Source organism: Numenius arquata, chromosome 9 (genome assembly GCF_964106895.1).
Source record: "Numenius arquata chromosome 9, bNumArq3.hap1.1, whole genome shotgun sequence".
In the NCBI taxonomy this organism is placed as follows: domain Eukaryota; kingdom Metazoa; phylum Chordata; class Aves; order Charadriiformes; family Scolopacidae; genus Numenius; species Numenius arquata.
In genome coordinates, this window is record NC_133584.1 from 10,070,445 (window position 1) to 10,088,510 (window position 18,066).

At 45.7% G+C, this 18,066-nt stretch overlaps 1 protein-coding gene across 10 annotated transcripts in view; it reads right to left on the bottom strand.

The window, feature by feature from the left end:
• MBNL1 (muscleblind like splicing regulator 1) overlaps window positions 1-14,360 on the bottom strand; it is a 78,028-nt gene extending 63,668 nt beyond the window's left edge. For 7 of the 10 annotated variants that reach the window (XM_074153430.1, XM_074153441.1, XM_074153439.1 and 4 more), the window contains exon 1: window positions 13,342-13,515. In XM_074153430.1, coding sequence (XP_074009531.1) covers window positions 13,342-13,515 — 174 coding nt within the window. Of the gene's footprint in view, window positions 1-13,341 lie in introns of all 10 variants that reach the window. The other 3 variants (XM_074153438.1, XM_074153433.1, XM_074153432.1) reach the window with 2 other exon arrangements.
• Window positions 14,361-18,066: the final 3,706 nt, after the last annotated feature.

Genomic DNA, 18,066 nt, shown 5'->3' on the forward strand with positions numbered 1-18,066 from the left:
TGGAATACCTTTTGCTATCTACATCATGCAAATGCACAACAGAGGTATCGCAAATAACCACTGCTGACATGTGTGCGCACACACGCGCCTGCTCCCGAGGACTGCAAGCCTGTCTGCTCACAGCTACTTAATGAACGACAACACCTCTCCGCGCCTGGGTGCCAAACGCTTTCATCAGCATCCAAACCCACTGCCGGAACCTCAGAGCGATCTTGATAACGGATCTGCTTTAATTGCATGATCCTTTCAAGCACATTTGAAGCAGCGCTTGCCTGGCTGTGAAGCCAGCCGGCTCGCACACGAAGGGTATGGAGCCGTGCGGAGGAAGTGGGGCTGGGTGGTACCTCGAGGTCAGCCCCACAGTGTGATGCTCCATGGCAGGTGGCACTGGAAGCACTGGGGCACGTGTGGCCACCCCAGGGAAGGGAGAACTGAGCATCTCCTGGAAGCTGCTGCCGCTGGCACAGGCTGTTCCTGCAGCTCACACCTGGGGTGTGAGCCCTGAAAAAACCCCAAACCAACACAGCTCTGAAAGTTCACAGCTCCTGTCCCTCACCTGCCTGCAGTGAACCTCGCTTAGTTATTTTCTATCATTAATCTGGGATGTTCATATACATACAGACCTATATATAATATATACAGTATATATTGAGCATATATATATACAAATAGCATACAGTGTGTATATACACACATAGGTATAGCACAGAGTAAAACGCTTAGTTGAAACCTTCATAACAAGTAGCTTCCATTGTAGACACTTTTGCAGTGTCTAACCACTTAGGTATTTACACATCTAAAACCACCAGAAACATCTAAACAATAAACATGTGACAAACACTGGGTAAAAATATTTTACATTGTTACAGGCATTAAAAATATCTTCAGCTAATGGCCTAAAACGTTAAGAAGCGGCCTCTGCCTCCCTTCGTGTTTTCACTGCCTCCCTTAATTAAGTCAAATGTTAAAAGTTTCCAACAAGTCAACTTTACGTGCACTTTCCTCCATATTCAAAAAAATCCATCAACAGTATTAGTTTTCTCTTCAGATATATTTAAAACCACACCAGTAACCACGCTTGGAACTAGGTACAAAAGAACTGTCCTGCTGTTGCCAGCTGTCTGCCGGCAGAAACTGAAAACAAATGCATTTTCTCAGGGAATTTAAGAGCCTTTCTGTATGCTACACCCAACCAATGCATTGCCCTGAACAGTTCAGTTCTCAACGTCTCTTTCCTCCTCTTCCCCTTCTGCCTGCTCATGCTTTTAAAAACGAGTCCTTTCTCCTTCACTATCCATCAGTGGTGTGACAGCATCTATCCTCCTGCAGCCTCGCGCCTTTTTTCTGTCTTCTGTCTCTCCTTTTAATTTCTTTCTTTCTTCCTTCTGCTTCGTCTTCTTGTCTAGTTAGAGATTTAACCACCTCCTTACACATTTTATTTCTTTAAGCTGAAGAAGGCCCGTGGTGGTCACCCCCTCTTCCCCTTTGAGTACTTTCCTTTTTCACTTCCCTCTGAAGATCTCCATTTCTGCTCTCACCCACGTACTCCACCATCTCACCCGCAAGCGCCTTCCCCAGCACCAGGCTCACCCCGCGGCAAGGAGGGGTGGCCACCACCACACTCCAGTCTCTGCTCAGGGCCCCAACCCTGGGACCATGGCCAAGAGGAGCCCAGTGGCGTGGGGGCCACTTCCCCATGCACCCCCCGTGCCACGCTTGTCAGATAGGGGGATGCAGGGAAGTGAATGGAGCCAAGTCTGGAGCACAAGTCTGATGAGGAGCAGCTAAGGGAGCCGGGGTTGTGCAGCCTTGAGAAAAGGAGGCTGAGGGGAGACCTTATCGCTCTCTGCAACTACCTGAAAGGAGGGTGTAGTGAGGATGTGTGTGTCTGTCTCTTCTCTGAAGTAACAGGCGATAGGACAAGAGGAAATGACCTCAAGTTGCGCCAGGGGACGTTTAGGATGGATATTAGGAAAAATTTCTTCACCAAAAGCATTATCAACCTTTGGAACAGGCTGCCCAGGGAAGTGGTGGAGTCACCATCCCTGAGGGTATTTAAAAGACATGCAGATGTGGTGCTGAGGGACATGGTTTAGGAGGTTTCAAAACCAAATGAGAAATAATTCTAAAGGGGTTTTTTTTTTTTTGCATTTTTTAAATCAGCATTTGAATTAATTATCTGCATGATTCAAAACTTTTAAAAGTAAAATGAGCAACACTGCACACAACTTGCACTTTGGAACACTCACCTCTATTCAAAGGAACCAGGCACATAAAAACCCATAATCATTTACAGCTACTTAAATTACTGACTTTTAGCATTACCGACTATAGACTAAGGAAGTTGTCTGCTCTGACAGCTCACCGACGGGTCTCTCTCCTGTCACCGCTGCCACCAGCATCACCAACAGGCTGAACCCCACACTCCCTTCTGAGCAGAGGGCTGCGAGGTCCTGTTCCACCAAAATTTAACTGAGGGCAGGCAAATGATTGCACAATAACAGTAATCACTGTAAGGCCTCTGAAGAAGGCAGAGTATATACACCAGACTTTGACTCTGTGTACAATTTAAGCTTATTTCAGCCAATTTCCAGGCCTTATGAAAGTAATCTTCCAGGAAAGCTTTAAACACAGTAATCCATGATCTAATAAACTGAATACAGTTGCCAAAAAGCTGGTATTTCTGCCTTCTCACAATGGCATCCTTACCATATTTTAATGATACAAGTAGCTGTACCACAAACAAAAGTCAGCTTCATCACACTGAGCAGACATTTAAATTTTGGTTTACATATAATCACTGTGCCCTTCTCCCTCAAATCTAGGTGTTTCTGAAAAATTATACAGGCTATTTATATGTCTGGTCTTATTTTCCAATTTATGCAATAGCACCCATTCTTCTCTCATTCAAGTCATCAGGAAAACCGCTGACCTGAAAAAATATAATATATGATTACATGTGTTTCTACTAAACTCTTCCTAAAGAGCTCAGTAAGCTTCCTTGCAAATTTATCTCCCCAGTGCATTTTCACAGGGGACAGTGCAGAAATGACACCCGTGTTCACTGCTCTGTTGGCACATTAATGAAATCAGCACTAAGAATGTTTTCTGAACACAAAATACAACTTGCAAATAAGTTGTTACAAGTAAGTTGCTAGGGGAGAAAAAAAAGTTTAAATACTTCTAAACACTTTTTCCAGTGATATTTTAAACTATCATCCAATTCTATAATGATATTACCTTTTTTAGTTCAATTAGGAAAGTGGAGATAGCTTTATTTTCAATGCAATGAAAAGCTGAGTTGACTTTACAGTCTAGAGATCCTTTTAACTAGTGCTTTCAAGAGTTTATAATAATTTCCAAAAAAGATAGTTTTAACTGAAGCTGTATGGTACTACAATTCTAAAAATCCCTATTTCCTCCTGTTCAGTCCAGACACAGAAAAAGATTAAAATACTCAATTCTAGTTACCGTGTGCTTACCCTCTTGCTGCAGGTATATTTTGCCAGTTTGCAGCTCCAGGCACATTCGCTTCTGTGCAACAAACGCTTGGCCAAGAGAAATTCCCCTGATGGACAAACCTCAGCATAAGCCCCCCCAGCATGAACTGGAAATATTTAAATCACAAATTACTTTTTTTTTTTCCCTCACAAAACAATTCCTCTCACTCACCATCAAAAAGAACTTTGCATTTTAAGGTACTTTACTTTGAAATAAAGCTGCCATATATATCCATGAGTATCCATCCATCCATCCATTACCTGCATGCCCTGTTCAAGGGAAGCATCTTACTCTGCTCCATAAAACACCAGGTGCAGCCTCAGTACTCAATAAACAACAGGAATAAATAACACCATAATAAATAGAAAGAACCGACTCTTCTGTTTCCTCTGAGGAGCACCTAGTTTGAGTGTGAAATCTTTAATCATTCAGTTTGCCCACTCAGGTTTTTTCCTAACTTGCCTGTATTTCTATTCAGTTGCAATCACTGCATAAATCCAAGCTGTCTCTTAACTCAGTTCATTGCAGGGAAGATTTTACCAAGTTACGAGACAAGCAAGGGTATGTTAATGGGAATGATCTTTTGAATGTGCCCCACCACTAGAAAGCTGAATGACAGGCACAATTGACCATCAAAAGCTGGCTCTAAACCCTGATTCCACCGTAGAAAATGGGGAGCGAGACGAGAGCCAGCAGCCTGCCCAGCTTCAGCTCTACAACGTGCCTTGAACTGCTGCTTGCTGACAGCTGAATTCTGCTCAAAGAGCAGGGCCCAGCGTACCATTCTTCTTTCTCCAAGTACTTGCTTCATCAATGTCAGCTTATAGTGAGTCCCAAGGTCCCAGAAAACACTTCATTCTGTCTGTTGTTTTCAAAACACTTCAGTTAAACGTGCATACTCTTGTTCCTATATTAACAAATGAATTAAATATGTGCACTGTTCTTGACACTGCTATGCTAGCTACTACACACCGCTAAAAATCTGCCAGGCTCCTGTGAAGTGAAAACCTCTCCATGGGACAGTCAAGACCGGAAAGAATTCTCTCCAAAAAAAAAAAAAAAAAAAAAGTGCAACCTCTCCCTCACCCAGTAGAGAAGACCAGCACCGCAATCACACAGGATTTTAGACTGAATCCCGTCAGGATAAAGAAATTAGCTTCTGGAATGGATTATCAGTCTGTGCTCGTAGAGTGTAACCATTGTCACAAATTCATCACGGCACTCTGCTTCCTCACTGGCACACTTTTACACATGGTTATTCCTTAGATTTCCCTCAGATTAGCCCCCTCTCTATGCTGCCGCTTCCTGGCCCCTTGGGCACATAAGGACACATGCCTTCCCCTGCAGCCAGGAGGGCAACATGGACAGCGGGCACTTACATAAAGGACAAATTCCATTCTTTGCCGTTCTTCTTTTTCCAATCTCAACTTCACAGCTGTTTATGTTTATATTTAAGCCTGGAAACTATCCCATTCAATTTCAGTGAAATCATGCTGACAAAAAATAAATGGCTTTGTTTCCTCAAAAAACTTCTCCTTTCTTCAAATAGTATTCTCTTCCTTTTTTACTAACTCTCTGTACTATTTTGCGAAGTTAGGAATAGTCCAGAGGAGTCTGGAGCCGAAGAGAGTCTTTCCAGGAACTTCACAGGACTTGAAGTGCTCTCGAGATGCAAACTTGATCCGAATCTGCTACCTGCACCGGCCCCTTCAAACCCTCCTGCTAAAGCACCCCCGCTCTTCAGCAGCCTTCGAGCAGACTTCCAAAGTATCAGCATTTTCCCATCGGAGCAGCACTAGTGCTCCCAGGATCCCTTCTCTGGAAAGCGAGAGAACTTTTGAGGATCTCCAGGGTTGATAGCTGGCAGTTAAAGTGTACTGGGGTACAAGAGGCTGCTGAGTTTAGCACTTCTGTCAACTGAGAAGTTTATGCAGTGACCGGGACATAAAAAAATGCAACCTGAGGAAACAGATCCTGTTTGATTATCAATATATCTGCTACATCCAGGAATGCCCCTGAAGCAGGGACACCACCTCTCGAGGCAGTGCCCACGAAAAGCAGCTCTGCTTCTCTGTAACGGAGCAGATCTCAAATCAGCACTGCCTGGGTATGCGACCAGTTTCCAGCACACCTTTTGGTGGACCCACGAGGTCTCCTACATTGCTGCTAGTAATGCAGCAGGAGCTCATGAAGCTGCTGCATCCCACAGACTACTGTTGCTGATGTGAAGCACTCCAGCATCACTACACCCTGCAGATGAAGTAGCTGGATTTATTATTATTCTTTAAAAATCCGCTTCATCAGATGTTAATATTTTCCTCTATTTGATCAAGACGTTGCAGTGCTTCCAACTACCTCAACGGGTGTTCTCTATCAGTTAAATAATGAGATGTTCCCTAATGAAAGGGATAAGTCGTTAAGTATTTCAATAAATTCAAACATGAACCCTAAAAAGGTTTTCCCATTTGCATAATCCTGTGTTTCAGTACCTGACAATTCAGCGTTTACTTAAATCTTATTTCAATAGCAGTAATTCTTCTAGTGGCACCGTGCAAATGAAGGAAAAAGACAGAACTCTGGATTAGAATAAAAGCATCTCTTTTGTTATTTTATACAGGGAACTAAATTAAGCGCTGCTGTGCAGCCCTGGACAGAGAAGCTGAAAGCCTGGATCCCCCAGCCGTTGCGTGGGGCTTGCAGTCAGGCAAGCAGGTCCCAGCTGCCGCCGTGCTGCTTGCAGGCAGATTCACCTGGACAAGTCCAGTCCCTCGCGATTAAGGCTGCCAGCAAGCTCGCCAATTAGCACGGCCGGCAAGAGAGAGACTCGCTGAGGTGGCTTCTTATCCTTTAAAGGCTAGAAAGATCACCCTCTGATTTTCCCCAAGCAGTTTAACACAATGCTGGTGGGAGGAAACGCACAGTCAGGCAATTGGTAGGCAAAATCAAGCAATTAGTGTCACTGCAATTGCTTGTCACCTGAGATCCTGGTCCATAAAGGGGAGAGCTGCCCTGGCGCTGCAGGCAGCGCTGCCCCGGCTCTGCTTTCTCCCTTTTGTTCCCTTTGAAAGCAACACAAAGCAAGGGAATGACATAAGATACACAGGAATGGTTTTTAATTGCTCTTCACCAAAGCTTTCTCTACCCCAAGCCTGTACACTGCTGTCCCTTCTCTGGTCCAGACCCCGACCAGCAGTAGGACGGTGCCAGGAGGTGGTTCCCAGGGCGAGAACCGCTGCTGCAAAAGAGGGAGAGCAGATGCTCGGCTCTCTGCCGAGCCTTGCCCCACCACCCATCACCAATCCATGGGGAAACACAACGCGGTGCAGAAGGAAGCACAAGAAAAACATTGAGAGGGTTGAAGAGATGCCTATTACTAATCACCCCCGAAACAATGCTGTTTTTTCTCTTAACAGGGTTTTCACAATCTGACCAAATGGGTAGGAGAGTGGCAGATTTGCCTTGGCTTTGAAACTTCCTCTCTAGAAGACTGGCCATTTCCAGATGCTAGACACGGCTCCGACACGGCAGCTATTCCTGACACCGTGCACGGGCTTCTACACAGCACCCAGGGCGGCATTTCCTAAATGGTGTCCAGTCGGGCTAACAAGGCTATGCAGTCCCAGCGAAGAAACGTTAATGCTTCTCCAAAGTCAAAAACCAGATGTGATCATTCGGTTTTGAATGTAATTTGTTGCTTCCAACAAATTTAAGAGCGAACCTTGGCAACAAGGCATCTGTATTCAGAAAAACAGAGCAACAGAGACTTGGGGTCATCCCAGGAAGGAGAGAGGCCTCACAGGCTGCTTCTGACCACTCATTGGAAAGGTTTGGGAAAAAAAAAATGAATATTCTTGACATGAGTTTTTCTTATTTCATGCATCTTAAAATTATCCCCACAAATTAGTTCAGAATTTTACTGATTTTGACTGTACCCAGCAGAGTTCCTGTCTGTACGTAACAGAAATCCACGCTGGTTTCTATTACGTACAGCCTCTTAGAAAAATGATAGCGCAAATGCTGCAATGCAATGTTTTAATTTCTTTTTAATTTCTTCCTGCAGATGTAGAACTGAAACTGTAATATGAACTCGGAACATCACAGTGAACCATAACTCTTTTGTCTGAATATCTGATAAGATTTCAAAATGCCATTTATGTTCCCATAGAGGAACACGCATGGTTTCGATTGTTTGCTTTTGTAATGGACTATTTGCCACTCAGCCTAACAATTGCACCATTTTCCCAATGTATTTGCCGCTTTCCTTTTGCTTCCTCTTCTGGAGCTTAGCCTACTGGCAGACGCACAGGCTGAAGAGGAGAAAAATGGCAAATCAGATCTCAGGAATTTGAACACTGTTTATATTTTCTTTTTTTTTTTTTCCAAGGGTTACTGCTTTACGAGTTTCCTTGGAATCAGATGTGTGGTCCATCTGCCTCCCAGCCCCTGAGCCAAACCTCACCTCCGCACCCCGAATGCTGTTGGTGCCTCACACTCAAGTGATGCCATACACTCCAAAGTTAAATACTAAAGAATCACCCACTAAAGTGTTCTGTAACTATGTTTCTGGATCTTTTCTTCTGCCTTAATTAAAGGAGAGATAGAGCCAATGATCTACCATTCTCACATTACTAGTGAAATACGCCTAAAATTATCTCCTTTTCTTTGCATTATAATAAATAAGTAAGATACTTAACCTACAGGTACTGAATAAGAATAACACGAAAGGGAATGACAAGTCAAAAAATCATTATTTTTTGAAGCAGTGACAAAGGAGAGAGATTTGAACAATTAACAATTACATCTCTGAGGTGGTAGAAATAAGGTACTCAGTGAGTTAATCTATAATAATAATACTGCATTTATCTATTTTTAAGGCTTCTCGGTAAAAAGAGGCATGTCACTTTTACAGAGTTCAGGAGTTTCATTTTAAAAAAATAAGTACTTCTACAACAGAAGATAAAATACTAACATACTATATATTGGTGAATCTAGACACAAGGCACCACAGCTTCAAACTGAGACATCACCAGTGAAAAGACTCGCACTTCCAGTCTCTCGTTTTTTCTTTCAATTTCAAAAAAGCAGATAAATGTGAAACTTAAAGACTTTTCAGCTGTTGAAGGAAGAGCAGGAAAAAACTTTTATACTTCATTAGGTCATCCAACCTGAGCATGAAGTAGCTGCCTTTGCAGGAGCATAACTTGTGAGAGCAAAAAGTTACTTGAAATTTGCGGTGCCTGTAGTGGACAGCAGCTCCAAAGGGACAAACTATGATTCAGCCCAAATCCTGTGGTGTTTACCGAGTCCTCCAAAATCATGATCACTTAGAACCGGCATGTTTTGGATCACAACAGTTTGCAACCCCCGGAAAGTCCACTGAGTGCAGTGGAGAAGCGCCAACGAACAGCAGCGCTGACCACAACCGGGCGGCACGACAGCAAAGACAGTCCCAGTCCCCATCACACTTTCATCCTTGCTGTTTTTATACTTTCAAAAAACCACGGCTAGGGAAGATGGCGTGGCAGCCAGAGGATGCGGCGCGCGCAGACAAGCTGCAGGCAGCCTGACGGGGTGTCCTCGGTGCATCTGCAGCCGCCCACAAGATTTGCATTTGACATCCATCTCCCCATTGTTAAGACATCTTTATCTCAGTTTTCAGGAAACGTCAGATGACTCATATATCGGAACATCTGATGAAGCTAACGTAATTTCAAAAATTAATTCTACTTAGGCATATTTTTCCAAGAAAAAAAATGAAGAAAAATGTTTTAAAATTATGCTAAAAATCTAATTTCTGCTGCAAACTGGTTTCCTGATTTAGGAACTTCAGAGCTTATTTTTGCTGTAGACAGTTTAGCCAGCTTTTAGGCATCCAAATTTAGGGAAAAATCCTACGGCATTTAAACAACAGAGAGCCAGAGCTGGAGCTGACTCAGCCACTCAAATGCACAATTTGAATATACTACATAATCATTCTTGTTTTAAAATTATCCTCCTAATATCTAAGGGCTACATTATCCCACACACATTTATCTTGATTAATGCACTACCCTAAGGACAGCCTTGCCGCTTTCATTAGGACTGATTATGAAGCAGGGTATTCACCGTCGGGATGATGAAATCTTGCTGTGATTGTCGTGGCCCTGACCTCCTCCTTGCACTGCCTCCGCCGGGGTCACAGAAACGTGTGTGTATCTTCTTTTCTCTCTCCCACACTTCTAATTAACATGTAACAAGCTCCGCTTGTTACCAATTCAGCTTTAAGAAAGAACCCATCAGGTGCACACCCGGGACTTGTTTCCCAACAGACGACACGTGTCCGGAGACAAGCGCTGTGGTCGGTGTCACCGCTCCACGAGGTCCCTGCTGGTGGCAACACAATGTGGGGGAGAGATTGGAGGGAGGAGATGCCTCCTTCTTTTTGCCCTAGACCAACATACACAGGTTTTGCTTTCATTTCACAGGGAGGGAAAAAATAAAAAAATAATCTTTTACCCAAGCTGAACATTCCGCTTCTGAAATCTCTCTTTCCCTCTGGATAAGTCGCCCTTGCTGGTGCCTGCCTGCAAGCTCCGTGTGCCTGTCCCTGCCTAACACCCTCCAGGACACCTGGGACGGAGGCCAGGGCTGAAGGGTACTGCCATTTCATGGGGTCCCTGCAGAAAGTATTCGCTTGGCCTGTTTATGTTCTAAATATAGCAGAGCACACCGGCCATCTCCAGCTCATGAGCAAGTATCGCTACCAGGGGCTGCAGCTCTCTGCAGCGCTGACACACACCTGCCTGGTGGCAGAAAATATAAAACATTTTTTTCTAAGACACTCTAATTTTTGGGAGCACTATGAGTGAAAGATGCAAATATCGTTTGTAAAGAAAAATTCAGTAAATAAATATCTATCTTATGTCCAAGAGACAATGCAAGAATAGCTGTTCATTTAATACTAGTATTACATACATTTGTAAGAAATCAAGTATTTTACTATTAAGGTCAATTTTTAGGTGTCCTGCAATTTTAGTAAAGAGCAAGGACATTACACCTACGTCAAGTTATTGAAATATTAAAAATTACTTCTGAATGTCCTAATAAAAAAAATCTTCTTTTCCCTTTGATAAACTATTAACTGACCTTGCAGGGTCTAGACAAATCCGGTATAATGTTTCCCTAAATTGTTTTTGTATAACATCTGAAGCTTGTGATGTTGCAGAAAAGGTAACAAAGTAACTAGTGCTTGTTTAACCGAGCACACACAAAAATTGACAAAGATCCGAAACAAAACCAAAACTGAGCAAACTACTGTTCTGCTATGTGGATCGGACAGGAAATTCAATGAGGAGGTATTCCACTTTCTGTTTACCAAAGGTGTTTTCATACCTTGGTTATAGAAGTTATAGTTTTAGAAGCTATTTAACTAAAAAGAAAAAGTGCAGCGCTGGGGAGTGAGCAGCGTCCACAGCTCCGGCAGGACCCAGTCCTGCTCCCCGGGCTGCAGCGAGGGGACCCCCGCACCCCGGCGCCACTCCAGCTCACAGCAAACCAGGAGCAAACCTTTTAGCACCAGCACAAGCAAACATACACAGCAAGCGGTGTATTTTAAAACAGCAGGCTCCTTGCCGGCTTACAGCTCGGCTACTGCGCTGACTTCACCTGGGCAGCAGAAGACTCTTCTCCACAGGGCATTTTGAAGGAACGCAATAATGCCGTAGTGTCACCTACAGCTACTATACGCGGACCTTGCAGCTCTTTACAAAGGTGATCATTATCTCCTTCATTAAGAAAGGAAGCGGAAGAGCCTTGCTGACGGCAGCAGAAGAGCCAGCTGCGCCGGCAGGGACCAAGAAGCCTGTCTGTCCCTGGTTGGTCCCTCATCAGGACACAAGCTCACGCTGCCGCTCTGGCCCCAGCGCCACTGGCTGCTGCCACCAGCACCGAGATTTTAAGGCACTTCCCATCACCATGGACCTCAGAAACCTGAGCGGAGGATGCTGATGGACAGCAAACTTGGGAGGTGCCTCCCGCAGTGAAGGAGATTCACATCCAGTTCACATCCACTTAATTCTGGTGATTTCTTTCAACCTTTTTGTTGGACCCTCGCTCTGAAAAGCGCGGGTCAGTGGGGTAATGCCGCCGTGACTGCTCTGCGTTGTGCCATGAAACACCAGCTGGTAGGAAATCAAACTGGGGAGTAAATGCATCTTCACCCTCACACAGAGGCAAGCCCACGTTTCTGGCAGGTATGCTACTGTGGGTGCAGCGCTGTGGCACGGCCACTGCTGACACACCAGAGGGACGGCTGCGGTGGCACCCACAGTGCAGCATCCTTGCAGCAGCAGCTGGCCCACGCCATGCCATGCCTTGCTGTGCAGAAGTGCCAGGCAGGCTCGCTGCCCTCAGGACCAGGACTCCCCATCAGCACTGGCAGCCCCTAGCACTGCTCCTAACACCAATGCTTTTTTTAATGCATAGAAACATTTTTTTTCCACGTTATAAAAATGAATTTTTCTTCCCCCCTGCCTAATAATAATATAATTTTAAAATAAATTTGAATGACAAAAATGAAAACATTTCAATATCTGTAAGTTAAAGCATGGCTGGAGGTGGTGGGGCTGGGTATTTTGGGCCAAGAACACTTTAAAGGTTCACCACCGTTGTGGTTTATCTCCAGCCAGCAGCCAGGACCATGCAGCCACTTGCACAGCTCCCCTCTTCCCCCAGAACGTCAGGGAGAAAAGGAGGAGATCTGATCTGAGACACGACACGTTTTTAAACTCAGGAGCGTTGCAGGATTTATATAAAAAGGCTATAAACACCCTTCCTGCCCAGCTGCCGCTGCGATCGGGGCCTGGCTGCACAAGCGACCTGCAGTAGCTGGTTACAGCTACAACTCCCTCCCCAGAGCACGTCTCCACCGTGAGCCAACTCCATCCACCTGAGCTCGGCTCTGTTTCCCAGGATTTGGTCCCAAGAAGAGAAAATTAGACTGCAGAAAAATCTGACAGGCATATTTCTGTTTCCCAACTTTTGATTTTTTTATGATTCTACTGAATTAATTCTGTACTGTTTGTGGGGTATTTTAAATGTTAAGGTAAGTTAATTCATACAAAATAAGGAGAAGGGGCTGGGATTCGCATGTTTAACACCTATGGCTGAAACTACAGCTACAGTAGAACAGCAGCCATACATTCACAGCACATAACTTGGATATGCCTCCTAAAAATCACCGTGAGGCTGATCTCTGCTGCAGCCCTGTCTGCACATCTAGAGGCACCTTGTCTTCTGCTGAGTGTCGCCCTTCCCTTAAGCAAGTGCATTTGTGAAAAAGACAGCTTATAACCACAGCAGTTCCGAAGGCAGAAATTCAAGCAGGGTGCTCACAGGCACCCAAGTAACCTAGGGAGGAAAACACTCTTCTAAGATTCACCATCAGCTGTCCAGAGACACCAACAACCCGCTGGTAATTACGAGATGGAAACAAATCATCATATTGCTTACGTGGTTTGTGCTATTAAAAACAAAGAATCCTTACAGTGACTTTGCTGTTTCTACGTGAAGTGCCCTTTATTCCACTACAGGCAGAAAATAATTTGGAGGCAAAGAACCAGTCACTGTAGCCATACCAGAGGATTTGAGCCCTGACAGGCGTATTTTCCCTTTATTCCCCCTATCTTTCCCCTTCCCCTGAGGAAAACAGCAAAATCAACAAGCATCAGTAAAATAACAGCAGCAAAACATCCCACTGCTGGCAGCCAGCAATTGCTCCCTGTCAGGCTCCAGGGTTTCTCTGGCTACAACTGCTTCTTTCATTAACCATATATCCTTGAAAATAATATAATATTTACTCACTTTCAATGAATCAAAGCAGGCGATTACGCGTCCGTTTTCAACTTGGCAGCTTTTCGATGGGTGTGCAAATTTACATTCCGTGTCTGGTCGTGAGCAAGTCCCCCTTTGGAATTCCCTACACACTTCCAGCGTTAGCCATTTTGTGTCCCGAATCGGCGTGACACTAACAGCCATCTTTAGATTTTACAGGTAGTTAAAATTTCCAATAAAACGGACAAACGAGGAGCTGAACTGATAAACTGGAAATGATGAAAGTGCCACCTCCAGAATACTTTTTTCCCCTGCTCCCTATTTTAAAAGTACGTGTAAAACTGGGTGGCTGCAACCTCAAAGACGTGCCACCAGGAGTTCACAGTGTGACACTGTTAATCGACAGAGGTTTCGCACTTAGAGAAACGCTAGGATTACCGGCAAGGTGAATGTTAAAAAGTGCAGCCTCGTGCGCTCAGTAACCCATCCTGAGCGCCCACCGGGGCCCACGCTGCCAGCATGAAAACACAGCAGACCCTCTGACACGGGATTTCCAAGCTGCTTTCGGTAAAGTTGTCTGAAAGGTAATCTCCACGCAGCGGAATTTGCAGCGGGGTTTTGTGGTGCAATCGGTATCGATTAGTTTGGCATAGAGAGATGCAGCAGTTTAGAGCAACGATCGAGACTGGGTTTGTTTTGGGGTTGCTTTTTTTTTTTTTTTTTTTTTTTTTTCCTCCTCTCCTTGATTTTCGGGCAGAAGATATCTGACCTTCTCAGCACACTTTTATTTTTACAGTAAAGCAGCCTGCGGCAAGGCCCGCCAGCGCCCTTCTCCCGGCCGGGGTGCAGCAGGGGTGTCTGGCGGCGGATGCGCTGTCGTCGCTGGCAGCAAGCAAGGCAAAAAGCAGCGGCGGCGGCTCTAGCAGCGGTCCCAAGCAGCAGAGACGTCAGGAAAGGCACTTCTTAGTACCAACCTGTAGAGAGAAGAGACACGTTACAAGTCAGCGGGCGGCTCTCCGCGGCTCCCCGCCGCCCCGCGCAGGGCACTCACGCCAGCCGGGCTGCCAGGAGAGGGGCCGCTTCCCCGTGCGGAGCCGGGGCATGATGGGGAGCCAGCCAATCGCAGAGAGCCTTGCAGCGATATTCCGGGCAGGGAGCCAATGGCGGGGGGCCGTCTTATGAAAGGTCGCGCCTGTCAGACGCTGGCTGCGCTGCCTCGGAGCCCGCCCGCCCGCTCGCCCGCTCGCTCGCCCGACGGGGCTCGCCCGGCCGCCGGAGGACGAGCCTGCGGGCCCGGGCGCTACCCGGCATGCAGCGAGGGGGACGGACCATGGCGGCGGCGCCGCCGCCGCAGCGCCGGGAATGGTACCGTCCGCTGACCCGCCTGCGCGCCGTCGCGCCCCGCCCCGCCGGGCCTCACCCCCCACCCCCCCCGGCCTCGCCGACCGCGGCCACCGGGCACCGGTTCCCCGCGGGCTACCGGCTCCCCCTGGGGAACAGCCGCAGAGAGCCAGGCCCGCCGCCCCGCCCGGATCCCCTTACAGCGCTGCGGGTGTCGCGGCCGGGGTCAGGCGGCGGCACGGCCTCTCCGCCCCCACCGGTACTCGCCTAAGGACAGACCCGAAACGGCGCTTCCTCGCAGGACCGGCTGGGCCCTGGCTGCCCGAGGCAACGGCCGTGCCCTCTTGTGTAGCCCCAGTCACTGGCACACAGTCACGTCGGGGTCACCGCAGGCTAGCCCGGGTCTGCCTTCAACCGAGGGCTGAGGCGATGGCACATGAGCGGCTGCACCGTCCGGGAGAGAACGATTACTCAGCACGTTGCTTCCTCTCATTACCATACTGCAGGTGAACTACCAGCTTCGTGATGAACATCATCCGCTTAAAAAAACACCCAGACATGTAAGAAATGAGAGGATAAACCTTGCCCCTCAGATGGCAAAGTGGAATGGTTGTTTCTTTGAGACCAGTTTCAGATGCCCAGCTTTGCCATGGAATCCGGTGCTACATATAAATATAACTGCATAATAAATTATAACTCTTGTCCTGCCTGGGGATCTCGGAAGAGGTGCCTGGAGCACAGAGCAGAGGGGCCCTCACAGCAGTGCCTGCAGGACAACACTAGAGCCCGCCAGCAACACCGACTATGGGAATTCTCCTGCCGACACCGGGACCCCCAGCAGCATCCCGCATTTAGGGGAAGGGTTGTTCATGTCTTCATCTCTCTAAGACACTACTCCATAATTTGTACATTACTGCTCCACTCCCCAAAGCAGGATCACTGCCGCTGTCATCAGAAACACATCTTGGGAAGCATGGATGCAAACCAACAGGCAGGGAAAATCTGAGGAGTCTTTTTCTAGGGACTAAGTGATTAGAACAACAAACTACAGCAGAAGTAAAGCACACCTAATACAGCTAATAAGATTATAACGGGCACTGTGGTTTCCTTGCCAGGACACTTCTAATCATGTCCACATTTTTAATCCCCGCTAGCAGGAGAGAAACAACTACGTATAATTACTTGCAAGCACAAGTTAACAGCTAGGTGCCTTCTCGGTAAACACAGATATTCATTTGCTTCAACTGCCTAAAATTCAGAAGTCAGAGTCATCCCATGCCAGCAGCGACTACCAATCAGCACTTGGGGATACAGCAGAGACTCAGGTCTTGAAAACTCATTCCATAACAAGTGCTCAGGCAAACAAGTTTGGGTCTCCCACCTGTGCCTCCCTACCCAGCCATGACAGGTTAGCACCAAGAGATTTGAAAGCGACTCCGAACGATATGCCAGGATCTCATGATGCTACCTGCCCTGGCCACATGCCAGTGGGCCCATATGGGCACCCTGGTGGGACAGGCTCCAGGCATCTCCAGCCGCCTTGTATGGGACTGCTCTTCATATCAGACAGCTTTCGGAATCCCAAAACACATCATCCGGCCTCCAGCAAAGGTCTACCACAACCCACCCTGTCCTCCACAGACACAGATAATAGATGTATCTGCTTCCTCCCACCATCGCTCTTGCACAGCACAAAACAACAACTTTTGAGTGTTATTTTGTTACGAACGTTTACTCCCTGTGGGACCCTCAGAAGAGGGTGATGCCGATGCAGACTGTAAGAGCTCTACAACAAAGCTGTGAAATAGCTCTAAGCAGGAATTTTCTCCTGCTCATCAGTTTGGTATACAATCCACACCAAGCATTGATTTTTCCAAACACCAAGAAGAGTTAGAGCAGCAATTAAGATATTTTACACGCTAAAGCCAAAGCAAGTTAAAGACCACATTTTCAAAACAAGATATTTAATTTCATTCTCATTACAAGAGTAGTCAGCCCTAACAAGGAAAGAAAGATAGCATGAAGGCAACATACCAAATGAAAACAGATGAAAACTATCTTTTGTGCTCACTTGTAGTGAAAGGAGTAATCTCCCTGGTAAAACTCAAAAAACTATGTTTTATTCCTAGCTTTGTAATAAGTTTTCTATTTGGAGTCGGACTAGCCGCTTACTTGCGGTGAAGTCCTCCTCCTCTTGAGGTCAGTGACATATCTGTAACTGCATTAGACGAGGCTGAATTTCACCCTTCATCCTTCAGGCTGCCAGGTACGAGAAGAAAAGCATTACTCTGAGGAGCTGTGATGCCTCAAAGGTAAATCTTCTGGATGCGAAGAAATGCCAGATGTATATTTTGTCTGCGCAGTTACTTGAAGAAAAATTGTTTTGTCAGAATTTGTTATCTACCTGAAAACATAGCCAGAAATGTCAGCTTTAAAAATAGCCTTCTAGCAAAAATAAAGACTGACTTCAGACCAGTGGCCTATCTTCAATATCTCCACTAAATAAAGGAAGACGGTGGCATAGAATTATATTTTTTTTTTATCTGCATAAACTATTTTTCTCTCCCTTTGAAATTATGTTGTGATATTCCAAGTCAATAAGGAGTCCCCAATATGCCTCAAATACTAAAGGATATCACTGTTTAAAAAAAACCCAGCAGATACGTTGACGTCTCTCTTTGAGCTGTCTCTGATAAGCTAGGAAAGACTGCAACAAATCAGAGGGAGGAACCATAGTCAGAGGACAAGAACGGGGTTGAGATGATTTTTAATAATTTAAAAAAAAATAAAAATTAAAATGTATTTGGGGGCTGACAGTTTCCAGACTCCACCTAGTAGGCCATTCAATATTAAAGGCTGTTCTTGATCCACAGCTGGTTTTTGCAGTTCATCTTTTGAAATTTGAAAGTATTTGCTACTTGTCTTGGGACTGTTGCAACATTGGTTTGGACAAAGCATAACCTTGCCTTCACTGATTATTTGGAATACAAGGAAAATGAAGCTAAAAATACTGAAAGCAAATTAAAAAGTGATTCTCAGAAGGCAAAAGAGAGAAATAACACTAAGTCATTCCTTAAGAGGGGCAACTTAGTTGTCTGCTGAGCTGGGTCAATGAAAACAATTAAGAAACAGCTTCACAAATCAATGGAAAGGTTATCTGGAAGCGCCCAAGAAAGTGAAAGTAACACAGAAAGGACCATGTGCTTATGGTTTCTAAGTTCTGATTAAATATGTTCAATTTTTATTACTTCCCATTATTGCTATAAAGAAATATTGTACTGCCAGGTTAATGATACATTTTTCCTCCTCTCTTCATTACAGTCTTTGACACAAAAATAAGCTATCTGAACGGGAGTGTCTCACTGCACTGGGAACTGTTCCCGAGGAGCCATTGTTTTCACTCTTCCTGTAACT